The 24,935-nt window shown below is 38.2% G+C and overlaps 1 protein-coding gene across 1 annotated transcript; it reads right to left on the bottom strand.

Moving 5' to 3' along the window:
• Positions 1–383: 383 nt before the first annotated feature.
• Positions 384–24,928, bottom strand: CLPTM1L (CLPTM1 like). The gene is made up of 17 exons (XM_056484419.1): positions 24,658–24,928; positions 23,669–23,769; positions 22,116–22,305; positions 21,218–21,360; positions 19,298–19,376; positions 15,442–15,559; positions 13,959–14,053; positions 12,323–12,407; positions 10,880–10,983; positions 9,454–9,519; positions 8,400–8,450; positions 7,677–7,759; positions 5,834–5,868; positions 5,501–5,556; positions 5,373–5,417; positions 2,159–2,274; positions 384–911 (listed from the first exon to the last, which is right to left on the bottom strand). The coding sequence occupies exons 1-17, from the start codon at positions 24,829–24,831 to the stop codon at positions 827–829; spliced, it is 1,626 nt and encodes a 541-aa protein (XP_056340394.1). The 5' UTR covers positions 24,832–24,928; the 3' UTR covers positions 384–826.
• Positions 24,929–24,935: the final 7 nt, after the last annotated feature.

Here is a 24,935-nt window from a genome sequence, read left to right as displayed (position 1 = left end):
GAATTGGCCTAATAGGTCACTATGGTACCAAATGATGAAGAATTTAAGAAGTGTTAAGAGACTTTCCCATCACATAACAATGATTTGCATTACATGATTACCTGCTATGCCGAGAAATCAAGTTTGTCAACAATGCAGAAGGATCTCTATAAACTTGCATACATATTGAAAGAAATCATGTTACAGTTTTTTTCACACCTTCATTCATCTCAAGAAAACTGAAACCCTCTGCCATATTGTGGGCCAAGAACATGGCAGGATATGAAGTTTAACAACACCATCTACCTTATCCTATATTTCCAACAGTATTTTTTTTTTAGCTAGGAAATAATGATTTCTACAATTTCCATTATTTCCATTATGAAATGAGAATGATTTATAAGTAAAATATAATCCAAAATTATGCCTTTTATTTTTTACAGCCCCCAGTTTGGCAAAAATCCTTGATTCTATTGTAACACAGTGTCTTGTTTTTTCAGTTTTTATAGCCTAGTGGCACAGGCACCACAGTTTCAGTTCGTGAGTTGTCTTAAAAACACAGATTTGGATTTTAATTACAATGGTCAGGATGCTTAGGTTTTCACTGAAGAGAAGCTGAAATGTGGGAAGTTTATATGTCATCTGGCAGACTGTAAACCTTGTGAGGAGAGAAGAGGGTCTTGAAAGTGGAGGGTATCAAAACTAGATTTTGGCAATAAAGAAGATGTATTGTCCATGTAGTTCTGTCATAAGCTTTAAAAATACTCTTATTAAATAAGTTCTTCCATCCTTAAGACCAGATAATACACAAAGCAAGTAAGAGTTCAGGGGTCAGAATCTTCTTCAGTTATTCTCTATGAGTTTTTTTTTTTGACTTTTCTTCATAAGATTCTCCATACTCATTGACTCTGCTCTTATCCACAGGATAAAGCCTGGCAGAAAAAAACCAAATCTTTAGTTACATTACAGTCTCCTATCTGAAGGAATTAAGTAGTTCTGTGATGCTCAATTTTAAAACTAAATTTCTTTGTCATCATATTCTCTATTCCCATTTGTGGCAAAACCTAACATCTTTAAAAATTTGTACAGACATATCAGCTTCTTCACAATATGACTCAACCACTTGTGTCATAACAGAACCTCTTAAGAGACGCATTAGCTCCCTAAAGCTTGGCTGGAGTCTTTTCTCAAGCAATCAAGGATACCTCTCACACTTGAAACCCATGCCCAGCCCCTATCAGAAGCTGCTGACTGCTTAATTTCTACAAAAATAACAATAAACAAAAATGTTTATTCTTGGGAACAAGAAAACACTTTCTGTAACTTCACTATGAACAGTATTTCCTAAGTAGTGCATACAGCTTTCTTCCCCATCTGATTTTAGTTACTTAAAGAATCCAAAATTCAACAGGTACTCAATTTAAAAGAGAGCCTGATAAGTTGTTTTTGCAAACCAGATAAACAGAAACGCAGAGCAGGGCAGTCCCCCATCAGACAACACCCTTCACTACTGCCTTGCAGAGCACCTTGGAGAGCATACCTCAGACACTGAGCACGTGAAGATGTGGCCCTCAGCAAAGATTAGAAGCCCAGAACTCCTAAGTGAGTTTGTGAATACAAACTCAGGAATTTATCTCCTTCCCCTTACTTCAGATATTTATGTCTCACATTTGATTTGTTGGAGAGATTATTTTGTTTTGTTTTTGTGTGGTGGTTTGTTTGGTTTTTTTTAGTTTTTGTTTGGTTTTTATTTTGGTTTAGGGTTTTTTTGTTTGTTTTTTTGGGGGTGAGGTGGGTTTGCGACTTCCAAATCTGGTGAAAAGAACTATGTTGTGGGGAGTGAAAAGGGGTAACTGACAAAAATTCTGAGTACTGTGAGAAGAGGAATGTTTTGATGACTCTGTATCATGACCAGAGTTACTGTCAGTTATGGGAAAATGTTTTTGTTTCTCCTATTTGTATTGAGATCTGCTTTGCAGGGTGCTCTGCTCACCATTCCCTTCACTAGGCATATACACAACTAACATTATCCAGACCATACTATATTATACTATAGATTATTATAGTATAAAACTTCTGCTCCAAGTCTATCCCAATCTGTAGTTCTTTATAGCAACAATATATATGCAACCATCTACAGCATTGTAAAAACTGTAACGAATATTAAAGGAAGTTGTACCATCTTTGGTAGAGATAGACCAGGAACACAACATCATCTCTAAAGCATGCCAGTCTATGAGACGTTGGCATAGTGATGATAAAAGCAAATATATCATCAATGAAGGTGTTGAATGCCTACAAATAAAAGAAAAGTATACGTTAGCTGGCTGTGCAGAAAGGAAGTCGTCAGTCATCCAAAGTCAGAAGCTTCCTATGTTTTTCTGTGGGAACACAGACTTCCTCCATATTTTTAACAACACTTAAAGGTTATGCTGCAAAACTAATTAGTGCAAACTTTAAAATGCCTTCTTTTAATGAAGACCATACTGTCTACTACAGACCGCAAGTTACAAGTAAAAGGGAAGTAGGACTGTTTCGGGTAAGTGAGAGTATTGTCATGGGAGGGGAAAAACACAGACTCAATTTCAGAGAAAACTTCAAAAGAAACTGGAAAACCCCCAGACTTTTTGTTCATTCATTACTCAAATGACAAGATTTACAAAATGTCACTTCACTTTCGTTTTCTGTAGAAATTTGTGTAAAAATTTGTTAATTTGTTGCTCTTAAGAAGATTAACTTGGCAGCCTTGAAAAGACTTTAAAATATGCTTTCATGGAAGTAATCATGTCTTGAATAAGGGATGGATAATTTTCTACACCATTTCCAATCACCTAGGCATACTATAGGCTCTATTTCTGCAGCAATAATGAAAGGTAATTTAACCAAAAGCCAGCTTCTCTGGATCTGGCTCTTGCCTAATAGGGAGGCTGCACACATCAACTCTTACAGTGCACCAGCTCTAGTACTCATGTTGCAATAAACTGTCCTAAAAACATCAGGAAACAAATCCAGCAAAGAATATTCACTGTTGGGTTAACAGACTGAGTCAGTAATGTGGCTCTCTTCAGTTTAGCAAGCTGTATGCTAATCCATATCGTAAGAGGGAGGCAAGTGATGTAAGCACAAAACTCACTGTACAAAAAGAGCCAACATTTGTTTACATGATGGAAGAAAATACCAGCAGAAAATGGGGGTGTTGGACAGGAGAGAGTTCTGATTAGTTTCCAGCTCTTTCTGTCAGGTCAAAACAAATCCATCAATCTGAAGTGACTGAAGAATATGGCTGGCACTTCTCAAGCCTGTGCCAAGGTTTGTCATGGAGCAAAAATAAAAACCTTGGCAAGCTGGAAAAGACAGCCTTTCCAAGTCAACACCCAAGTGAGTGATCCTACAAGGACAATGAGAAGAAAAAGCTAAATGCACCATCCTTCAGGCATACAGTCTTTATAAGCCACTGCAAGTGAATGCACCAAGGTAGCCCATCCAATAGTGTTCAGACTAGTGCTCTCAATTTTCTTTTGAGATTACGTCACGCGAAGGTACTCTTTATTAACGATGAAGGGCAAAAACATAAAACCCACAGAAATGGAAAATCAGAGTTCAAATTAAGGTAAACACTCAACAAAGCTCTCTAAAACATGATCACAGATGAGCCCTCAGACTCTTCTTTTCACTTCAAGTGACGAAGAGAGCAAGCAACTTTAAATATCCATTTGAAAAAGTAAAATACTCCCTTCAAAGCTCTCTAAATTAAACATAATTGAAAACAAAAACAGACTTCTTTCTCCACACACACAAACCTCTGTTGTGGGTAGTCTATGGCATCTAAACAGGAACCATAAATGCTCTGTAAGAAAAGGCTGTTCAGCAAGGTTGTACTGATTTAAAGGTTATTTGCTTGAATAAGCTCCCTCTGTTGTTTATTTATCTGCTGATGTCTCTGCTCAGTTATCTTCTTTGGTGAAGCAAAATTGTGAAATTACTTCACTGATATACCTTTTGCTCCCTCCTCTTAAGAAACATGCTGATTTGCCTAGTATATGCCTGAAATACTGTGTTTATTGTTACTTTTGTCTCTATTTCCACATAAAATACTGCTTATTTGCTATTCTGCTGTCAGCTACATTTCAATCTGTTTTCCTAGATGCACCCTGTTTCCTTATAAACAGTAAGGCAGCAGGACGTTGGACAATTGCCATAGGCTCAGAGAAATGGAAAAGCCTTTGAAGCCTCTTTAGATGTATACATTTTAGTTCTCTTGTCCCAAATCTTCTGTTCAGAACTGGACACCATTTCTTGAGCAGCTTTTAACACAGTTCCTTTTAAAGTACAGATGTTCTGGAGAACTGTTGTATATCAGCACAAAGGAAAAATGAATGCATTTATGAGTGGAAGCACAAGTAAAAAGGGTACCTAGTGATGGCATCAGGGTCATGATCCTAGCACATCCAGCCAGGATTTCTCAGGACATGAAGATTAGGCAAACAAAGCACAGTACAAAAATCCTAATGGCTGGGATTGGTGGGAAATGATAGACAAAACACTACCAACTCTTTAGGGGTACAAGAACAAAATTAGCATATAGTTCCTAATTGAGGGAGAACATAGGAGATGTGGAAACCCAGCAGTGGGTGTCCCTTGTTATCCCATACTACCACATGGAATCCTGACTGGGTTACTTGATCTGTCATCTCGGTGTTTGAATACTATACAAACCTTGGACACACAAGTGGGTGCTTGTGGATATACAGATATGCAAGGGTCAGTGAGCTGATTTTGTTTTTAAATAATTCACTTTCCCCTCCAAGGTCTGCTATTGCACTTGGCTTCAGCACTGCATTATTTCCTACCAGGGCAGTCCAGGCAGTGGGGACACCACAGTGCAGCCTTTCTTCCCTCATGGAACAATCCCAGTCACATTTGCCCAGAAGCTCACAATAACCACCCTGGCACAGAACTGTGCACATTACTTCAGCCTCTGGTAGCTCCTGAAGGCTGCCAAAATAAGGTCTTTTAGCATTCCTAACTGTTTCTTGAGAACTATCCCTTGTCAGTGATTCACTGGAATCTTCTTAAAATAATGCATTTAACTGAGACTGATAAATTTATCTGCAGGACCAATATCTGCACTGATGCAAGACAGCTGACAATACAAAAAGCAGTATTATTATACAAACTAGGATGCAAGTATTCTGTTCTTATCATATGGAAGTCATTATGAAAAATGAAAATCAGTGTGTGGTTTGTTTTTTTTTTTAAGGACAGCTGCAAACAAGTTTAGTTCTTAAAACAAAAAAAAGTACCATCCTTTAGCTAATTATTCTTAGGCTGCTTCTTACAGAAAATAATTTTCAAAATGACTGCACCCAACTTTAAATTACAGCTTTACTTACTTTGTATGTGAAAGCCTTCCATGGTAAGTGTGCAACAGATTTCATCTAAAAATAAAAAAATATCAAATTGTAATAAAGTCTGGAAGAAGAGACTAGAAATGTAGACTTCAATCACTTTTCAATCTTACCTTGTAGTTTACAAATAGTTGGGGCAGCATAAACAGGAATCCAAAAGCATACACTCCTGAAGATGAAACATGGAAAACAAACAAATGCACAGATGTTCATCTCATGACTGTACTTTCATAATTAGTAATTTGCACTAAAGAGTGAAGATGCATCTAATTATTTTGTTCACTTTGGGTTGATTCTTCTCCCTTTTTCAATCACTGTGATAATTTAATAATAAGTTATTGCTCTGTATTACACTGATCCAAATGTCAGCAGTTAATATTGTACTTGTGAGTCCTGGCCTTCATTTGAAGAAATATGAATAGAAAAAAAGGACAGAAGGGACTCACCATTGACAAAACTGTTAATCAACCAGGAGTACCAGCTACAAACAAAGAAGAGAGCACAGTTACATTTTTCCTTAGTCAAATTTGTAACACATCCTATACACCACTGTATGCTGACTACTCCAAGAAATGGCTATGTTACAAATGACTCCATGCTAGAACTAAATACCTCACATCTTCCTTGGATTAGGAGGGGCTCCAGAGAAGGTAGTTCAAACAAACAATGCTTATTAGGCCATACAAGGAATTTTGAGAGGTTTATCACCTGTTTTAATACTTTTACAGACCATTTAAAGACTTCTGTGTTGATAATCAGGTAACTGACATCAGACACATGCACTGTGCATGTAATATTGTGCACTGAACCCTGACTGTATTAAGGCCTGCAAAGGCAACACCGTATTCTAAATATTAGTCACTTAATATGGCACAGTTAGGGCTTACCAAATTTCAAACAAGTACCATTCAGTGCAAACCACAACAGTAGGTACTTAAAGAAAAAGTAAATACAAGGAATCTACATTTTTCCCTCCTTCCATCTAATAACTTTCCCAGATGTTCAATGGAGCATAATCTTAACAAAACAACTGTAGTGCTACAGACAATGATCGAATTCCGTATTTCTGCTTGCCATCCTGAGAACAGCTGATAACTGTCATGCTATGGCTACATCATTTAAAATTAAACTTGCACTGCTGTGTTACTGACACATTTATAGCAACATTACAGTTGTAGCAGCATTTCAGTAATCCACAAGCATTTAAAGAATGAATAAAAAAATGCCTCCAAGATTAAAGGACATTCCACGGCTAAGATTACATGTTCTGTCACATTTCCTTAACCCATTTAACAATGGCAAGAATTCTATTATATGAATTGTTTTCACTTCCTTAAGCTGCAGCTCATAAAATAACTGAAATATAGTACTTTGGAATAGTAAACAATACTAATATAAAATTCAAGAATTTTGTCAGAAAAGCAGAATTTAAAAATGCTGCATATTTGTTAGTTGCTAACTAAGACAAAAACCTTTTGAAAAAACTGCTTTTCTAATAGCCCAGAAATTGCCCCAGTTTCTAGAATGAGAGCTACAGCTCATGTATGCAGCAACAGCTGAAAATAACATTAGAAAAAACTACTACTGCTTGTCTTCTCCCAAACCATCTGGGCCTCAGGACGATAAAAAATGCCTACATGGCAATCACCATGCTTGTGTTTGCAGGTTTTTCCTAGAACAGCGTCTCATGGCTGCACACTTGCTTGCATCTCTCAAACACAAAATGAACCAGCTACTTTGAGTGAAAGGTGACAAAAGTTTCATCTGTTCACAAAATATTGAGTGTCCATTCTTGCTGAAGTATTACTATGCTGCAGGAAGTCCATGGCTCCAAAGGAATAAAGAGCCCTTTCTCAAAAATGCTTTTGATTGCCATCGTATCTATTATATTTTGGAACAGAGAAGCCTCCTCTTCAAAGCAAATAATTTTGTGAAGGTTTTTGCTCCTCTCTGCTATTGGACAGGTTCAACCACTGAATTCCTTTCATCTCTCCTATCACCAACTGGTCCTCTGAACAACAATGGCAGCTTTCTTCCTCCTCTTCTGATTGACATGTATGCAAGCTATTGAATTCTATGCTAAAGTAGTATCAGGTTACTTGTGAAATACAACAGCTTGTTGCTTACAGGATGTTAAAAACCATCTAGATTCTTCAGCTTTAGATAGAGAGGACAAGGAATTTCCAGTTCCTGGCTTATGCATCAAACTAACAACCAGTTTCCATAACCATGTAGAAAAAAAGGGGAATGTTTCAATACCATATAAGATAATTTATAGAGTTACAGTACCTTTTGTATTTGACATTCAGCAAGGAGTAACATGCACCTCCAATACACAGTGGATAGAGCAAATATGACAAATATTTCATAGCCTAATAGACAAGAAAAATAGTTTGTTAGTTTACATTCTATATGAACAGATTTTTCATGGCATTAAATAGAAGGCAGACACATAGTTTTTTCCTGAAAACCTTCTTCTATTCCCAATGTCTGCTATAATTTCCATTATGCTTCCACTTCTAGTAGTGGTGGTGACAATTTCAAAGCCCAGTTCAGACAAGCAATCACCTTAGAGCATAGGCACCAAGAGACAGCACAAAGATCAGTGTCTAAAAGTAGCTCCCTACTCAACACCAATGTTGTCACCTATGCTCAACTCCTTTCGGAAATTAGGAACCGCATAAACTTTCCTTCAGTAAAAGTAACAAGTACAAATAACATGTATAAATATCAGCTTTTAAAATAGTGAGTGGTAACTGTTTCACATCTCTCTTGTAATTCTGCTTCTCAGAGCAATGCCACAAACAGATTCAACAACCAAAAGAACTAGTTCACCATTTTGTTTCATAAGTTATTAGAATGAATCTTCACTATCTGATCATCTACATAATGATGATCCACTTGACAACTGTGAGGAGATGGAAAATACACTTGTAGAAGAAAAGAGCAAAACAAGTCAATCAACAGGTGACATAGATTTTGTAGATCAGAAGTCATAGGATTTGCTCTTACCTGGGCATCATATTCCTCAGTTTTCTTTTCAGAGTCATTGTATGCACCAAACTGCAGGACACATGAAAACACATAATCACATCAGAACACAGGGGAAAGCATTTGCTGTCCAACTCCCTACATTAAGCAGGTAACAAAACTTTTAAAAGCTTCTATTTGGTAGAGTCATATATTTGTCTTGTGCAGTCTACTAAATACAGAGTAGGCAAAAAGATTAACCTTCTACCTCATATTTTATACCAAACTTTCAGGACTTCTTTGCTTAGAAAAATGCTGTTGAGACAGCAGAATTCGCAAAGCAAAAGCAAAGTCAAGTAGCCAAAAATTAGCCATATAGAGGAAGCATTTATGAAAAGCCATAACTATGTAGAGGTCAGTTATGAATTATCTCCACATGTCTGGAAATTCTGCCTGTGTAAACACAGTTCCTTAATTACTGACACAGGAACAAGCAGAGCCACCAGTCACTCCAGACACATAGACTTCAAGAAGCACAACACGCCAGCACTTCTTGTGGAGAAACACTGAAAATTAGACAACTGTTCCTTCTACCAACAAGATAAACTTTCAGTGTCAACTGCACTTTGCCACTGCATGCTCTGCAGTCTCAGCACTTCATTTTACCTAGAAGAATCATCTAAGAGTGTACTGTCCCTTGAACATGCTACATCTCCTGTTAGTTCCACAATGGAGAAGTTACACCTACAGGTTCATGAAAAAAGCCAGTTTCTTTATTTCAAAACATGATGTCACTTAAGAGTGCCTTTCCAACACAGTTGCAGCAGCACAGATTTAGCAGGACTGACAGAGAAGTTCTGAAGTTTCTTGCACCCCAAATACATACAAATAGCTGTTTCTTCCAAAGAATTCAAAGAAAGAAACAGATTTGAAAATGCTCATCCTCCTATTGGATTACGTCCTTTAAAAAGCTGTACACATGAAACCTTTATAATTAAAAAATTGTTCACTTCACTAGAAGTCAAGTTGCACAGTAACCTGTAAACAGATGGATGATGCAAGACTGTGATCATTAACGGGGCAATGTCTACTATACCTGAAATTTGGGTCTCAAACCATGCCACCTGATTGTCATTTTCAAAGCCTTCTTCACCTTCCAGAGCTGTGATTAGCAAAAACAGAACATGCACAAAAAAGGTTATCATCTTTTAAGGAACATCTTATGAAGGATTCAGATAATTAGAACCAAGATTCCAGAATACCTATCCTAATCACTCACTGCATAAAGCAGTAGCAGCCTAACTGCAGCACACACTGCCTGTGTCTGCACAAACCAAATGTCATGTTATCAAACAAGTACAATGTTGTGAGCCTGCACTATTAAGTCTCTTTATCAGATTATGTAGTTTAAGTAAAGTAATGTAGTAGTTTCGGGATATCTGAACTGCAGTGTCTACGTGGGGTTAGCACCAACATGCACCCCAGGCCAGGCATTTAGAAAATTCCAGTATTCACCAGCCAAGCAAGTTTTTATGTGCTTTTGATGAAGGTGCCTCAGAACTCCTAACAGCGACTAAGCTGGTGCTTACATGGCCATTACATTTCAGTACTGGACTACAAGCAAAAATCAGTGAATCTGCTGAATTATTTGGTTACTTACTGTACAGCTGTAACAGCCTGACTCTAATGTAAAACAGAAGTTTCAGTTCACCTGAAAATTTACTCATGTACCCACATTGCTATACAGATTTGACAGCTTAGGCAATGCAACTCCCCAGGACAGCAACACTCCCTGAAGCTTTTTGTGGACAAGGTTTATTTGTTTAACTTTAGATACACCAATATTCTCTTGTCACCTGCCATATATTCCAAACCCAAAAAAGGAGAATAGGGTAAAGATGATCCTTTACTGTTATCTTTGATACAAGTGAGAAAATTATTTCTTACAGAATCAATGTCACTATTAGCACTGCATGAGAAACAGGTGTTAAGTCCAAGTTGTGAAAAAGTTCTTCTTAGGAGACAAATTCCTCTGAGATGTACTGTCCATATGATTGCTGTCACTTTGAGATAGCTGTGCAACCTGCAACCCACTGACTAGATGCAGACTTTTGGAATCATACACACACACAGCAGTCTCCTCCTTTTCCTCCTTCCCCAGTCACCTCAGTCCTGGCACTGGCTGTGGGCACACAGCCTGCTCTTTGACAATGCTTCCGTGCAGGCTTCTTGACATGGTTATACTTGGCCAGGAGTGAGGCCTGTCGGGTGATGTGATAGGTGGAACCTCAGCATCATTCTGTGCTTGGTTTATACACTATCAGCTGGACCATCTCAGAAAAAAATTATACTTTCAGTTTAGTTATTTGACCAAGGGGGACAATCTGCTCTGTCACTGAAAGCCAAGGACATGCAAGCTACAGCGGATTTTTCCAGTAACTAGTTTAGCATTCTTTTTCTACGATAAACTATGGATGTTGCTGCAAATACTGGTATCTGGTGCTACAGCTTTAAGAACTCACCTCAATCACTGCACCAATGCCTGCTGGGATCAGCACCAATAAACTTGTTTGTTCATCCAAAAGGAAAAGAAATATTACCACAGTACTAAAGCACCGCCAAAGCACTAGACAGAAAAAATAAAAATGGAAGGCTTATTAATATTTAAATGAAAGCTGAGATGACAGGAGACTGATGGCCTATTTAGTGCAATTCTGTCTTACACAATTTAAGCATAAATTTCTTCTGTGTACATCTTGATATATCTAGCAGTCCTAGAAATAGCCAGTAATCTCTGGGCAAATAGGGAACAAGAACATTTTATGCAATATCTCGAGGTATCAGGAGACGAAAGAAAATTGGAACATTTAGTGAAAACCTCTGTACTGAAGCATTTCAGCAACATATGAGTACAATCAGGAACCACATTGATGATTCTTGACTGCAGGAAGCTGAAAGGCTGTGAGATAACTCAGTATTTGAAAATAATTTATTGTTTGTAAATGTTAAGTCTTTTGAATTTGACTTTACTGAGTTTTGAAACTGGCAAATGACTCTTATTTCTGAAATTCCATGGACTGTTTTGAATTTGTATGAACTTTTTGGCACACACATGCCAACAGCAATAAAACTGCTTTAAAAAAACAAATGCACTCTCATAAAATGATCCATGGATTCTCCACATGATAAATAATGTTGTTCAACATAAATTAAAATGCCTTTCTTTTCCCCCTGGTATTGATATTCCTTACATGTTTTAATCTGTCTGTAAACATGATAGAATTAAGGATAGTCTCAGAGGTGAAATGATTCCAGGTTTACAATTTTGCTTCATAATCAAAACTGGAAAAAAGCTATGGGTAAAACCTTTACCTGTTTCCAGGAAGGCTTGGCAGGATGTCAGATCACTACGTTTCTCTCATCTTTCCTACACACAAATCAAGTTAACCCTCCCGTGCCACGCTCCCCCCTCCTCCCACCCCTCTATTGCTCCTGTTTACATCAAAGCCCAAACCAAGCAAGAGCATTACAATACAGAACCTTCCACCCACAAATATTCCGGAATCTGTAGTTATCTACAAGGAACACAAGGGGCTTGCAGAACAGCAACACCCATGAAAGCAGATTCTCTCCACCCACAGAACTTTTTCTGGTCTTCATTCTTTTCTCAAAGTACTTCTGTGTTCCTTCAGCAAGGAAAACATGGTAACTGACTCCATATTAATCTAATTCTCAATTCCAGGACAGTCAAGCTTCAGTAGTGATGCGAGTGCTTAAACTCAAGTGCTACCTGAGCACAGAACTAACCAAGTTAGAACCACCTGTGTAGACTGTTAGCCATCTCTTCATACACAAACCATCTCACTTCACTATCTCTGTAAACCTACAAAGCATCAACTTAGAGCAAGACTGGAAACACACACCATAAAATAGACAGCATATAGACTTTGCATTCTAGTCCATACCTGCTTTTGTGGACATCCCAATCATGCTCCTCTTTTTCTTCCAAAAACTGATGTCATTTTTAAATGCAAGAAAATCAAAGAGAAGCTGCAAATAGGAAGAAACATCCTCATTTGCTTGAAACATGCACCAATTAGAGACTGAAAATGTTAACAATGCATTCAACATGGTATTTAAAAAAAACCCGCTTTAGAAGCTTCAGAAAGGAAAATTGAGACTCACAAATAAAAGCCAAAAAGAAAAATTGTTGTACAAGTCCAAACTCTAAAAGCAGTGCAAAATGACAGGATGAGTTTCAAATACTACTATTGCAATGCTGCACTAATCAGTGTCCTGTAAAGAAAGTCAGAGACCTATAGGTATATAGAAGATATAGGGTAACTCATCATAGAGGGTGAAGAATGAGGACCATGAGGAACCACACACCTCCTTGGGAGACTAGGAAAAAGCACAGTAAATTAAACTAAAAAAGCTCTGAATTGGATTGATAGTAAATTTACATTTGGATGATATCAAAAATACAATACAGGAAGCCAGGTTTTCTCTGTATTTTGTCACTAACTCGATCTAAACTTCCAGGACATTTTAAAATTCAATTTACTTGCAGGAAGCTTTTTTATTTTCTTCAATATTTTCATTCAGTATAGTTTTTGGTATTTCCTTTAAGCCTTCAGTATCTAAAAATATTGAACAGATTCCAGAAATTCTTGGGTCAATGGATTTTAGTGAGGAAATTTTCAGTTGTTTTTGGGGGTTTGTTTATGTGAGATGATTGGTTTTCTGTTTGTTTTTTAAAAATTACTATTTGGGAAAATGATACACAAAAGAAAAAAGTATCAGAAAAGCTTGTCCCAGTCTACAGATATTTTGTAACCTGATAAAGAGAGTGAAAAAAATTAAATTAATATGTTATGGAAGTCAAAGGCTTTCCAAACAAGTTAAGTGTATGTAATGTAAGTATAAAGAAACACAACATTGCAGGCAAGTTCTTATCTCTCCCAGAGCATGGGAACTGTGTGAGTATAATTGCAGATTACAAAAGTATTCCCAGTGTCTAAAAAAAAAAAAAAAGTTGTTCATTAAAACCAAGACTCAGATTTAACCCAATGCTAAGAAAGGGGCAAATAACAACAAACAAACAAACAAAAAAAACCCCATGAGTGCTCCACACTTCACAGGAACATTTCTGGAAGCAATTTACATCAGCTGATCTAGATTTCTCAAGGGATTATAAGTCAGAGACGCAAACCCTAGTACAGGTGGTCCAGCTATGCCACTGCAGTGGTAAACCTTGTGAGAAGTCAACAAAATTTAAACTACAGTTGACAGGCATATTAATTCTAGGGGCTTTGGTTCAACTACAATGTAAAAAATAGTGATAATGAAGGTAATGTTTCATATTTCAGTCAAGACTGGTAATTTCTGTATAATTATCTCAAATTTCTGCCTTATTTAAGGTTTTTATATTAATTCTGTATTGGAAATATAGCTGACTTGTACCAGATAATGCTTCCACTGCTCTAATGAAATTACTATTTTCAAGAATAATTCTTAATAAATTAAACACCTGAAAGTCAGACACACTCCCCCCACTTTTTTCTTTCATATTATGTACTTCCTAAAAACTAAACCACTTACATGGAATGCTGCTACGAAGAATGTCAAAGCCAGAAAATACAAGTTAGTATCAACAAAAATTCCTTTTACTTCATCTGCGTCCTTCTCTGAAAACCCTACAAAAAAGAACAAGTCACTGTGCAAGAAGTACCAGACAGTTCATTGCTGTTATGCTCAAGTCCAGTATGAAAGGAATCTTACATCACCTGCACAAGTTTTGTTAAGGAATCATATATCCAAAACATAATGGAAGCTTTATTGGTAAAATCCTAATTTACCTATATTTTGGCAAGTTGTTTAGCTTGCCCAAAACCAAAACCCATCAGTTAGAAGACTTTAAGTTATGTAATTAGAATGTGTTTTGTAATGTGCCTTTAACATGTTGTGAAGCTGACCATCTGACAGACAAATGACACAACAGAATAAATCATTTTGGCCTGAGCAGAAAGTAAAGAAAAAAGGTTTTACAAATTGGCCTCTGAACTTTAGTTTGATACATAGGAAGAGTGAGCTTCACATCAAAAGCTGATAAATGAGAAAAGGACTACACTGTAAAGGAGAACAAAAGTCAGTGAGAAACATGGTCATAGAAGCAACACTGTAATTGAAGTCCACAGTTCTCATATGTGTGTATTTACACAATGCTGCATTTATGGCAATAGTGCTTGAGTTCAGGACCAACTTACTTTGCCATCACAGCAAGACCATGGCCATTCTCAAGTGATTTTGGACTTTTGCTACTAATCTGACTGTTTCAGAAACTACTCCAAAAGCAAAATTTCAAACTTTATGTTTCACTATCTACATACTTAGGGGAACACATAGCATTTTCCACAAGCCTTTTTCCAGGCAGAGGAGGTACTCTTGGGATGAGAGGTCCTGATATCTGTGTCTATCATAAGACAACTCAGGCATAGAATACGAAAATTTCAATTCTGAGGAGGCTCACAAAACATTCTGGAGAGGTGATGGTGGACAAATGCCCTACACAAACTCTGAAGAAGAAATTACTCGACTCTTTCAAGACAGTTATGTTTAGCAGACATACTTCTAGCTTTAATATACATTAGCCTGAGCTAAGGAGAAGCAGTTGGTTTTTACTTAGTATGGCCTGTCTGTATTTCACTGCAGATATATGGCTACAGTGAGCAGCTGTGTATACCTTATATCAAAGGTATTCACTGATCCAACTTTTCTGTTCCATGGATGATGGGGGAAACCCATGGTGAAAATATTCTTCTTGATTATGTGCTCTAATGCTTTTACAGACTACTATCCAAATAAGATTCATCTTAAATATGGTTAATTCATCTCTGTATTCGTGTTCTCTATCACATGTTAACAATATATTTTTATCTTTAACTTAAGGTGAAACAACACAAGATTTGTAGCATCAAATCTCTTCACCAGCTATCCAGAAAAAAGTGCCATCTCTGTACATAAAAGAAACAAATTAAGGGTCAGTTGTGGTTTCTTGGCCTAAAGTCATTCAAGGTAAGCATACCAAACTGCTGGAGAGAGTACACAGCATCCTGCATGTGGATCCAAAATCGGAGTTTCCCAAGAGATATTTTCTCATACGACACTGTAAGAGGTAGCTCTGTTGTTGAACGATTTATAACCTGCATTTCAAAAACATGTTTCATTTTTAATAGCAGAAAAATGGCAACAATTATTTCCATTAATTTTTTTAAAATAAAGTGATTGTATCACACTATAATTTGATCACACAAATTTAAGCACTCTTCTTTTTTTTTAAAGGGAATAAGATCTTAGACTTCTACACTGTGTGCTTGAAGTCTTTGTGTTTTTTCCAGGAAATGTTAAATTAGCAGTTTGATCTGTTCAAGTTCCTATAGCAACCTCACGGTTCCTATACAAATGCCTCTGAGATGGCAGAATAAATTGGGAAAAGTGTGCTTAAGATAACTCTTGACAGTTCTTCTCTGAATGTGTATGTGAAGATTACCTAAACTAGAATATTATACAAAAACCCCAAAAAACTCAACCAACAAACAAATTGTATCCCTAAGGCCACAGTCACAAATGTACTTCATTGAGGCTGATTTTGAGAGAAATTGAAAGGGTAGGGAAGCAAGATGATGCCCCTAGCTCAGACTAATGAAAACACTACAGCTAAAGCTAAGTAACATAACTTTGGGATCTGGGGTGTCACAAAAACTTTCTTCCTGCACCCCAAAAATTAAATCTCTGTTAATCCTACTGTATCATTTACATGTTACTTAAGATGGAAAAAAAAAAAAAAAGTCTTAAATTGCCTCAGCTCCTTCTGCATGATAGCTGTCCATGTCCACCTCTCAAAAAGATTTTTAAAAAACCAACAAAAACTACCTTGTCCTCTCAGACATTAGAATACTCAGCAGCTATCTCAGAACAAGTTCAGGAGGTCTGTTTTATATTTCCAAGGATAGCTCAAGATGACAGATTGGCAGGCACTCCTTGCAAGAGTTCAAGACCTATTGCTCCAGGCTCCTAATTACTCCCAATCATAATTCCCATCTCAGACCTGCTACTCCACACTGCATCTGTTTCTACAGTAATTAGTTAACTGACACCTAACTGAGGTGAATGGACTTATTCTAGTTCTTGTGACACAGAACATAGTTTTAGGCTCCCCACTTATCACTTAGATGGGAACTGAGGGCTATTCTCCCATTCACTCTTCCGTCCAGTGAGTACAAACAAATCCTAATTTCACCACCCTCCCAAGATTGTGCAAACTTTTCAGATGGGCAGAACATGCAGGCACATGAGGGAGAGGAAGACAGCAGAGAGAAAAGCTTGGGAAACTGGAACAAAAAAATCAAGTGTGGTTACAGCTGACTGTAGAGAACATCGGCAAGATTCTACAGCTGTTTACCGAAAACTATATAAACATCTTCCAGACTGCTTCTCCTTTTCAAAGGATTCCCGTAATTCAATTAGTCTCATTTCAATTTCTCAGTGTCAAAGACAGCATTAAAATTTATGGGAGTAAGGGAAAAGAAATTTTATCTGCAGAGGATGGACAAGAAATAAAAATTTTGCAGCATGCGGCAAATGCACTCTCTACAGACAAAAAATTACTATGGAGGAACTAGGGGTAATGTAGGGAAGAAAACTGAATTATAATAGAAGACAGAAATTGGAATTCTAAAGCTAAAATAAAGGCAATACTAGAAGAATGAATTCTTTCTGAATAAACAACTTAAAGCCCACAAGTGGTGCCTCACAACCTCGATGTCAGTGTGATGGTTGCTAAGCCTTTGAAAGCTAGCAGTGACCAAATCCCTGAATACAACCTACTCTTGCAGTATGGCATCAGAGCATCACACATTACTTCTTGCACCCTACTTAATCAATACTACAAAACAGTGTGCAAATTCTGCAAGTTCAGTGGTATGAAATTTTAAATTATCTCTTTAATAAATTCCGTGCAATCCCCAAAACCTCAGCATTTAAGCACATTTAAGAACATGAGGAACACAATCTCTAGACTGCAGTACTCACCACAGAAGACCTACATCTTGATCAAAATCAGAGTCAATTGACAATCTATACAGCCCAGGAAAAATGCATCTTCAGCTCCATGATTTTAGGTCAGGCACAGAAAACAGACATTGTCTGTGCCCTTAATTACAGTAAAATATTAACTCGGCTTCACAAAAGCTGTACCACTTTCTCTCCTTATTCTTTCCTACTCTTCACTTACCCCTCATTCTCTCACAGAATATTTTTTACAAGACCACTCTTTCTGCACGGCTTGAAAGCAGTTTGGCCACTCACTACTAAGACAGCACATAAGCCAGTGCTGAAGGGGAAATTTGCAGGTTTTAGTGGAATAGTCTTTTCAGCACTTCCCAGGATTTTCAATGAGTTTCTAAGGTAGTGAGTTGCAACAGCATTAATTGTGGCATGCATGACAACTGCAGCAATGTCATTAGTAATATGAGAATGCTGAATTTATTTGCAAACAAGGTACGTGACTTGACCAGTTAAAAGCTCACATGAATGTACTGAACTGGATGAGCTGTGATAAAACTTAAAACAGAGGACAACAATAAAAACACTACTAATGTATATGTAAAGAAACACTGGACAAAACAATCTGCTGTTAAGGCTTGCAACTAATGCTCAGTAGTTTATTTTGCTGCACAAATTTGGGGTGGGACACAAATTTGAAAGATTCTCCTGAACACTAAGTAACAAAATCCTTTGCCTGAGCTAAAGTAATGAATTGGAGAGACAATTTAGAAGGTTTATGGGAAATTTACATCTACACAGGCTAGAAGATGCATAATCCAGATATGCTCATTTAACAGTTTTGAGACATTCACCAAGACTGTTGTTCTCAGTAACTCCAATTACCAAATTCCAGTCAGTGCAACTGAAAAGAACTGCAAGGCTTAATGAAGAGCTGCTAAGATCAACATGATTTAGATACATGGGACTGCCATGTGTAACCTGCAGCAAAGGAACTGCATGATTTCCTATAAGACAAGGGTTGGGCAAAAACTCAATACAGAAAATTATATATATAATTTTGTTTTGTTCTGTTTTGTTTGACTGCTGGAGTGACTAAATACTAAAGCTGCTTGCCCATAGAGGCTGTGGCCTCTCCATCCTTGGATATAACCAAAATTCAACTGGAAAAAGTCTTGAAAAACTCACTCCACGTGATCCTACTCTGAGGAGAATTGGACTAGCAATCTCCAGAAATCTCATCCAACTTCATCCTTCTATAATTTCATTACCGAAGTTTCAAAGTCCTGATTTTCTGATTTATTTGAGTGCACAAAATCACTGGACATATCGTAACACTAAACTTTTGGGTGCTCAAGTTAGTCTAACATGATAGAGAGCAGCACCAAGAAATTTAACCACAAGTGAATTTTGAGGAGAAAAGAAAATAGTTACTGACTTATCTCAAGTGTAGCTCCACTATCAGCTGTGAATATTGTAAATTTGCCTAGAAGATATGAGAAGCTACTCTGGGATGGTAACACAACTTCTTCACACTAGGAAGTCAAACTACTGAAGAGACTGCTCCTGCCACTGCTGGTGCTACAGTGATGTCCTCCATATCCACCCAAAAGGCAGAAGCAATGGAATTCAAACAACTTTGGTGGAATAGAAGACAGTGATTGACAGATACTTCTTCCAAAGAGAAGTCTCAAAATCCAGATCCAGCTTCTGCAGTTACCACAGTAGGTCACATTAAGTTAAATGGTCACTGAGTCTGTTTGTGCATTTATACTTTTCCATTACAGCAAATAACCCATGAAAAAATCTTAATTAAAACAACATTGGGGATTACTGTTAAAACTGTTAAATGTAATTAAAAGTATTCTATTACTCACCATCAAATCTTTCACTCTGTTGCTTAGTTGATCAATAAATAATATTGGAAGGTAATGCACTGTCTTCCCCAGCTGAACCCTAGGATGTTTAAACACGGATGTTATGACTATAGTGATCCAGAAAGAAAACTACTTTTATTCAAATTAGCACTCATTCATCACTTTCAGATCTACCCATGTAGAAATTTCCCACCATCTTCTCAGGCACATTTTCTTTTAACACACAGTAAGAAGTTAGCCACTAGTCTAGAAACAATCTTTCATTGAAAGATACCGGTATTGAAAAAGTTTGTTTGTTTTCTTCTGCAGAAAGACAGAATAACCAAATAAAAATACAAATGCAATTGGTTGTGATGATGCTGAAGCTTTTGCATGACCAAGGGAAATTAAAAGTCTGTGGAAGAGAAACCTGCTGAAGTTTACCACCATATATTTTATCATTTGTTTCAAATATCCCCCTCCTACTGTGACCATGACATCCTTCCATCATCTCCCCCACCTGTCGATGCCTGGCAGGACATCAATCATGCTCTGGCCAACATGGAACCAAGAATGTGATGGCTGATGCACAAATGGGAAGGCCAGATCCTACTCTAGGGACTGTATAAGGAGCAGAAATCTTCTCTGCCATCTACAGAAGCTCCCATTTGGATTGCTACATCACCTCACCAACCTGATGAATCCAGTAAAAACTTCCTAGTCTTCAAGCCTTCTATCAAATTGGTTACTGTAAAGTTATCCAGCAAATTATGACCTACATGCAGTTGCTTTGTCAGCATCTTAGAAAAGTTTTTAGCCCAATGCCCTAACAGAGACGAATTCTTAAAAGCCTTCACTAGAAAGGCAGTTATCTGCACTGTGATGTTCTTGGTAAAAACCTATGGAAGTAGCAGCATGGAGATTTTTAAAGCCTGAAATTTGAATTTTAGCTGTTGACAAAAGAAAGAAGTCTCTATGCATGCTAAGAAAGACTGCATATTAAACACACAATGTCCAACAGTAACAAAGAAAAGTACTAAATTGAGGCTCAAAAATAGTGCTTGGTTATTTAACTGAAGTGATTTAGATTTCTATGTAATAACTATGATTAAAGCTATTAGTGAAGTTAGTGAAATTGCAGGTTATTTCATATAAATTTTTTTTCTATTTTCCTGTATAATGCAATAACAAAAAAGCACTGATGCAAATCAACAAGAAAGAACTTCCTCATCCATGAATCCCAGAACCCTGGGGTATGCCGGTTAACCAACTACTTCTGGATTTAAGAAGGTACTTGTAGAGAAAGGCATCAACATACAGCAGCACAAGGATACACAGCTCTACTTATACCCTTGACACTGGAAGCAACTGAAGCAAGATGTGAGCAGAAGCTACTGCCTGTACCTAGAGGCCTAAAAACCCATCCCTGTTAGTTAGGATTTTCTTGAGGAAAATAACACAATGTCAAAATAAAAAAAAGCAGATTGTAAAGGGAGGAAAAAAGATATCCTAGGACATCAGCTGTGCCTCTTCAGCACTTCAGTTTGTACAGTCACTTTGCAGGTGAAGGATAATTGGAAAGGGTCAAGGGATGGCAATTGCTCTGAAGGCCAGGACAGGTGGAAAACAAATAGGTTTGAGGTCTGCTGTAGCATTTTACCTGTGTCTTTGTAGTCCTGCTTTGCCTTACTAAGGTAACTCCACGCAGAAAAAGTATTCTAAACTCTGAGCTGCCCAGGAACCAGGCTTCTCCAGTAAGGCTTTCTAGTACATATATCTTAGCAGCAATTTGTAACTAACAAAATGCAAGTAGTAAGAGCATCTGCTCTTGTCTCTAGGTGCCCATTTAAACATAAAATACTAAAGGTCAGGGAGGACTTTTGAAGAAATGTGCCGTAAGTTTATAACAACATGCCTGACAAAATTAAGTCATCAACTTACATTTTCATGTAACGGTGAACATCAGCAGGGAGGGATGACCCATCAAACACAAAATCTTCCACCATGACATTTAAGGTTAGTCTTGACCTCCAGTGAGAGACAGGTTCATCCAGGGCATTGGTCTGTTTTTCTGCTTCAATTTGCTTTAAAAAAAAAATAAAAATACATACTGCTAACCAACTCAAAATTTTGAAGAGGGTAATAATCTAGCTCACAGAATCCAGGGAGTCATTAACTATATCAAAAACCAGGAGCCCACTAAGAAACAATTTACCTCAATTTTGATCAGATCAAGTATTTTACTCAAATACAACAATGGATTTTAAAGGCTCATCACAATCTGACACTGGAAAACATCAGTGTCTATTCACAGCCTTGTTCATCAAGAAGGAATATTCATCTAATTAACCTTCATACCTTAGGAATGTGGATACTAATAAGAAAAAAATCACTTTGAAGTCAGGGTTTTACAGTAATCAGATGTTACTTCAAAACAGGCAAAAAGGGTGTGGATGATCAACCAAACATCATCTGTTTATCTTTATAACTTATTCTGCTATCTTGCAACAGCAAAGCATATTATTTCACATTAATTCAATTCACTATAGAAAGCAGCACCATGCTGTTACAAAGCAATACAGTTTTTCTACCAAAAGCAATGAATCCTTGAAGTGAAGCAATTATTGCTAACTAGGGAAGTGTTTAATAACTAGCTAGTTTTTTAAAGAGCTCTGCCAAGTGGTCTGCATGATAACCAAGAAGAGGACTTTGACTTTTTTTTCTGTTGTACCATCATTAGTTTAAAGGTGCAAGCACAGCAGATACTAACACTAGAAGTGTCTATTAAAGAAATTACTTATTTTGCAGATGTTCTTCTATAGGTGGAACACACACCTACCTGTGTGGCTGATTCACCAGTGAGCAAATTAATCTCTTCTGGTTTGGGGACCATGTACGTGGTCAGAGGGCTTACTACATGCACCTGCTTACCATCATGCCAAGGCAAAATGCCAGCATGATGAAGAAATACAAATGCATATAATGTGCCATTATTTCGGGTTTTCTTTGGTACAGAGACATTCACTGTCCTAAAATACAAAATAAATATGTTATGAGATGACATAGAACATGCTGAAATATTTAGCTATTACTAAACATTTGGGTTGCCTGGAACACAACAATTATTTCTGGCTAGCATGTTCCATGGCTGGATGGGATCATCTTTTATACTCCAGTACATATCACCATATATGCATTTCCGAAGTTTCACTATTATATTAAGATAGTTTAACCTTTGTCCACTTCCTACTTCACTGCCCTAGATAACATAAGACTGCATCATCAATTCTTTTGTTGCTTTCCTCTACTGATAGGTCACAGGGACAGAATTATGACAGCACTTGCAAAAAACAGCCTTTATGTGCTAAAGATGCATCACAGATCATATACACAATGAAGAAAAGAAAATCACAACATTTTACCATGCACTTTGCATTAATAAAATATCTTCTCAGCTATGACATGCCAAGCACAGAATTCTAAACTGGAGCCCCAAACCATGAAGTCACTCCCCTTGTACTAGCCAAGAAATCATCCTACTTGCACCCTTGCATAATACCTCCTCTATTCCTGCAGTCCTGCTTAGCTTATTCTGCTCTGAGTACTTTCAATGGCTTAGCAGACCCTGTCAGTAAAACAATTCTTATAAGGTCTGTCAAGAGATGAAGTTCAATATGACCTAAACTGCAACCAAAAAGTTCCTTAGTCATAAAAAATGAGGAGAGTAAAATAACCTTGGAGACTACGATGAGAGAGTCAAGAATGGGGCAATTATTTTAAACAAACAAACGAAACAAAAGTGAGACAGCAAATATGAAGAACAAAACAAGTAGTTCCAGCCATTTTACTTGCTCAGAGGCACATGTAGAGTGCAGTGTTCCACTAAAAATTTCTCTAAAGGCAAAGCCTTGGCACCAATATCCCTTCTGAAGATCCCCAAACCCTAGACTATCAGAAAGGAAGTGATTCTTTTCTCATGTGATTTTTAGCAGAAAAATAGTTATGGAAGAGTGTGTTGCTAGGACACAGGAAAGGAGAACATAGTTTGATGCCCAAGTCCTGTTTCTGGTCTGAAGCAACAGCAATAAAGAACAAAACAAAACATGAAGCCAGTGTCCTACCTACGTGATTAGAGGCAAATCTCAAGCATTTCCAGGCATATTTTTCTTCAGATTTTCTCAACAGAAAGTAATTTTTACTATTATAAGCAAGGCACACTTTTGCAAAATGTTTGCCTATATGGCTGTGAACAGCATGCTGATCCAAGCTAACCAATAGTGAAATCTGTCTTGTCTCCATGCACACTTCCATCCATGTAACTCTGAGTTAGGATGCACACTTCAGAATCCACAAAGAACTCTGATACCTTAAATACTCACTCCAGATCCTTACCTTTCAAATTTGGACTCAATATCAAAATCCTCCACATTCAAAACAAGATCTATGTTACTCTCAGCACCAATGCTTGACCGTGTGGTAGTGTACACGCTTAACTGAAATCAAAACACAGCACAGAGAAATCAGGAGTATGGAAATAAATTCATGCATAACTAACTACATTTAGAGCACAGGTCTCTTTCAGCTTCACTAATTCTCCCAGTTGCAGGAAGGTTGTACACACAGGGAAATAAAAAAGTGTACTCAAAAAAAAAAGTCTTTCAGCTCCTTTTGGGGGCAGAAGCAAAGCCATTAAATACATTTTAATGGGATGACCTGTTCTGGAAGTTGAAGGAAGTGGAGCCATTTCACAGAACCCGAGACCCTGTCGGTACAGGAAAGAGTCTCTGGAAAGGATCTCTGGAGATCACCTTGTCCAACCCCACTGCTAAGGCAGGGTAACTTAGAGTAGGTAACACAGGAACACATTTAGATGGGTTTGGAATGCCTCCAGACAGGGAGACTCCACCATCTGCCCGGGCAGCCTGTTCCAGTGCTCTGCAACCCTCAATATAATGAAGTTCTTGCTCACATTGAAGTGAGAGTTCTTGTGCTTTAGTTTATGGCCATTACTCCTCATCCGGTCGCCTGGCACCACTTAGAAGAGTCTGGCACCATCCCCTTGGCACCCATCCTTTGAGGTATTTATACGAATCAATGAGACACTTTCTCAGCCTTCTCTAGACTAAACGGGCCCAGCGTTTGTTCCGCAACGCTGCTCTTAGCAGTACGTGTGTGACAGCAGATATACGAAATCAGTAAAAAACACGAACCCAACCCGTGCACCAGCCAAGGGAGCTCTCCACAAGGCCCAGCACCACCGAGAGGGCGTGGGAGCGGCTCGCCCGGGCGGGAGCAGGGACAGGGGCCAGGAGCGGGGGCAGAGGGCACGGACAGGGGGCAGGGACAGGGGTGGCGCCGAGGGCCGTGCCCGCCCCGCTCACCTGAAGCTTGGGCCTGCGAGCCAAGTAGGGCCAGACGCAGCCCCCGGCCGCGCCGTCCGCCGCCGCCGGGCAGGGCCGCGTGTAGACGATGCCGTACATGACCCAGCAGGTGTGCGCCACGTAGACGGCGAACACGCCCACCACCAGGCTGGTGAAGGAGCTGCGGCTCAGCATGCTGACAGTGCCGATGGCGATGCCGGCGGCCGCCCCCGCCCCCCGCCGCAGCCCCGCTCGGGATCCGCCGCCGCCGCTCGCGCATCCCCCACGCACCGCCCACC

Source organism: Oenanthe melanoleuca, chromosome 2 (assembly GCF_029582105.1).
Source record: "Oenanthe melanoleuca isolate GR-GAL-2019-014 chromosome 2, OMel1.0, whole genome shotgun sequence".
In the NCBI taxonomy this organism is placed as follows: Eukaryota; Metazoa; Chordata; class Aves; order Passeriformes; family Muscicapidae; genus Oenanthe; species Oenanthe melanoleuca.
The sequence above is the reverse complement of the archived record's forward strand: the minus strand, read 5'-3'. Positions and strand labels throughout refer to the sequence as shown.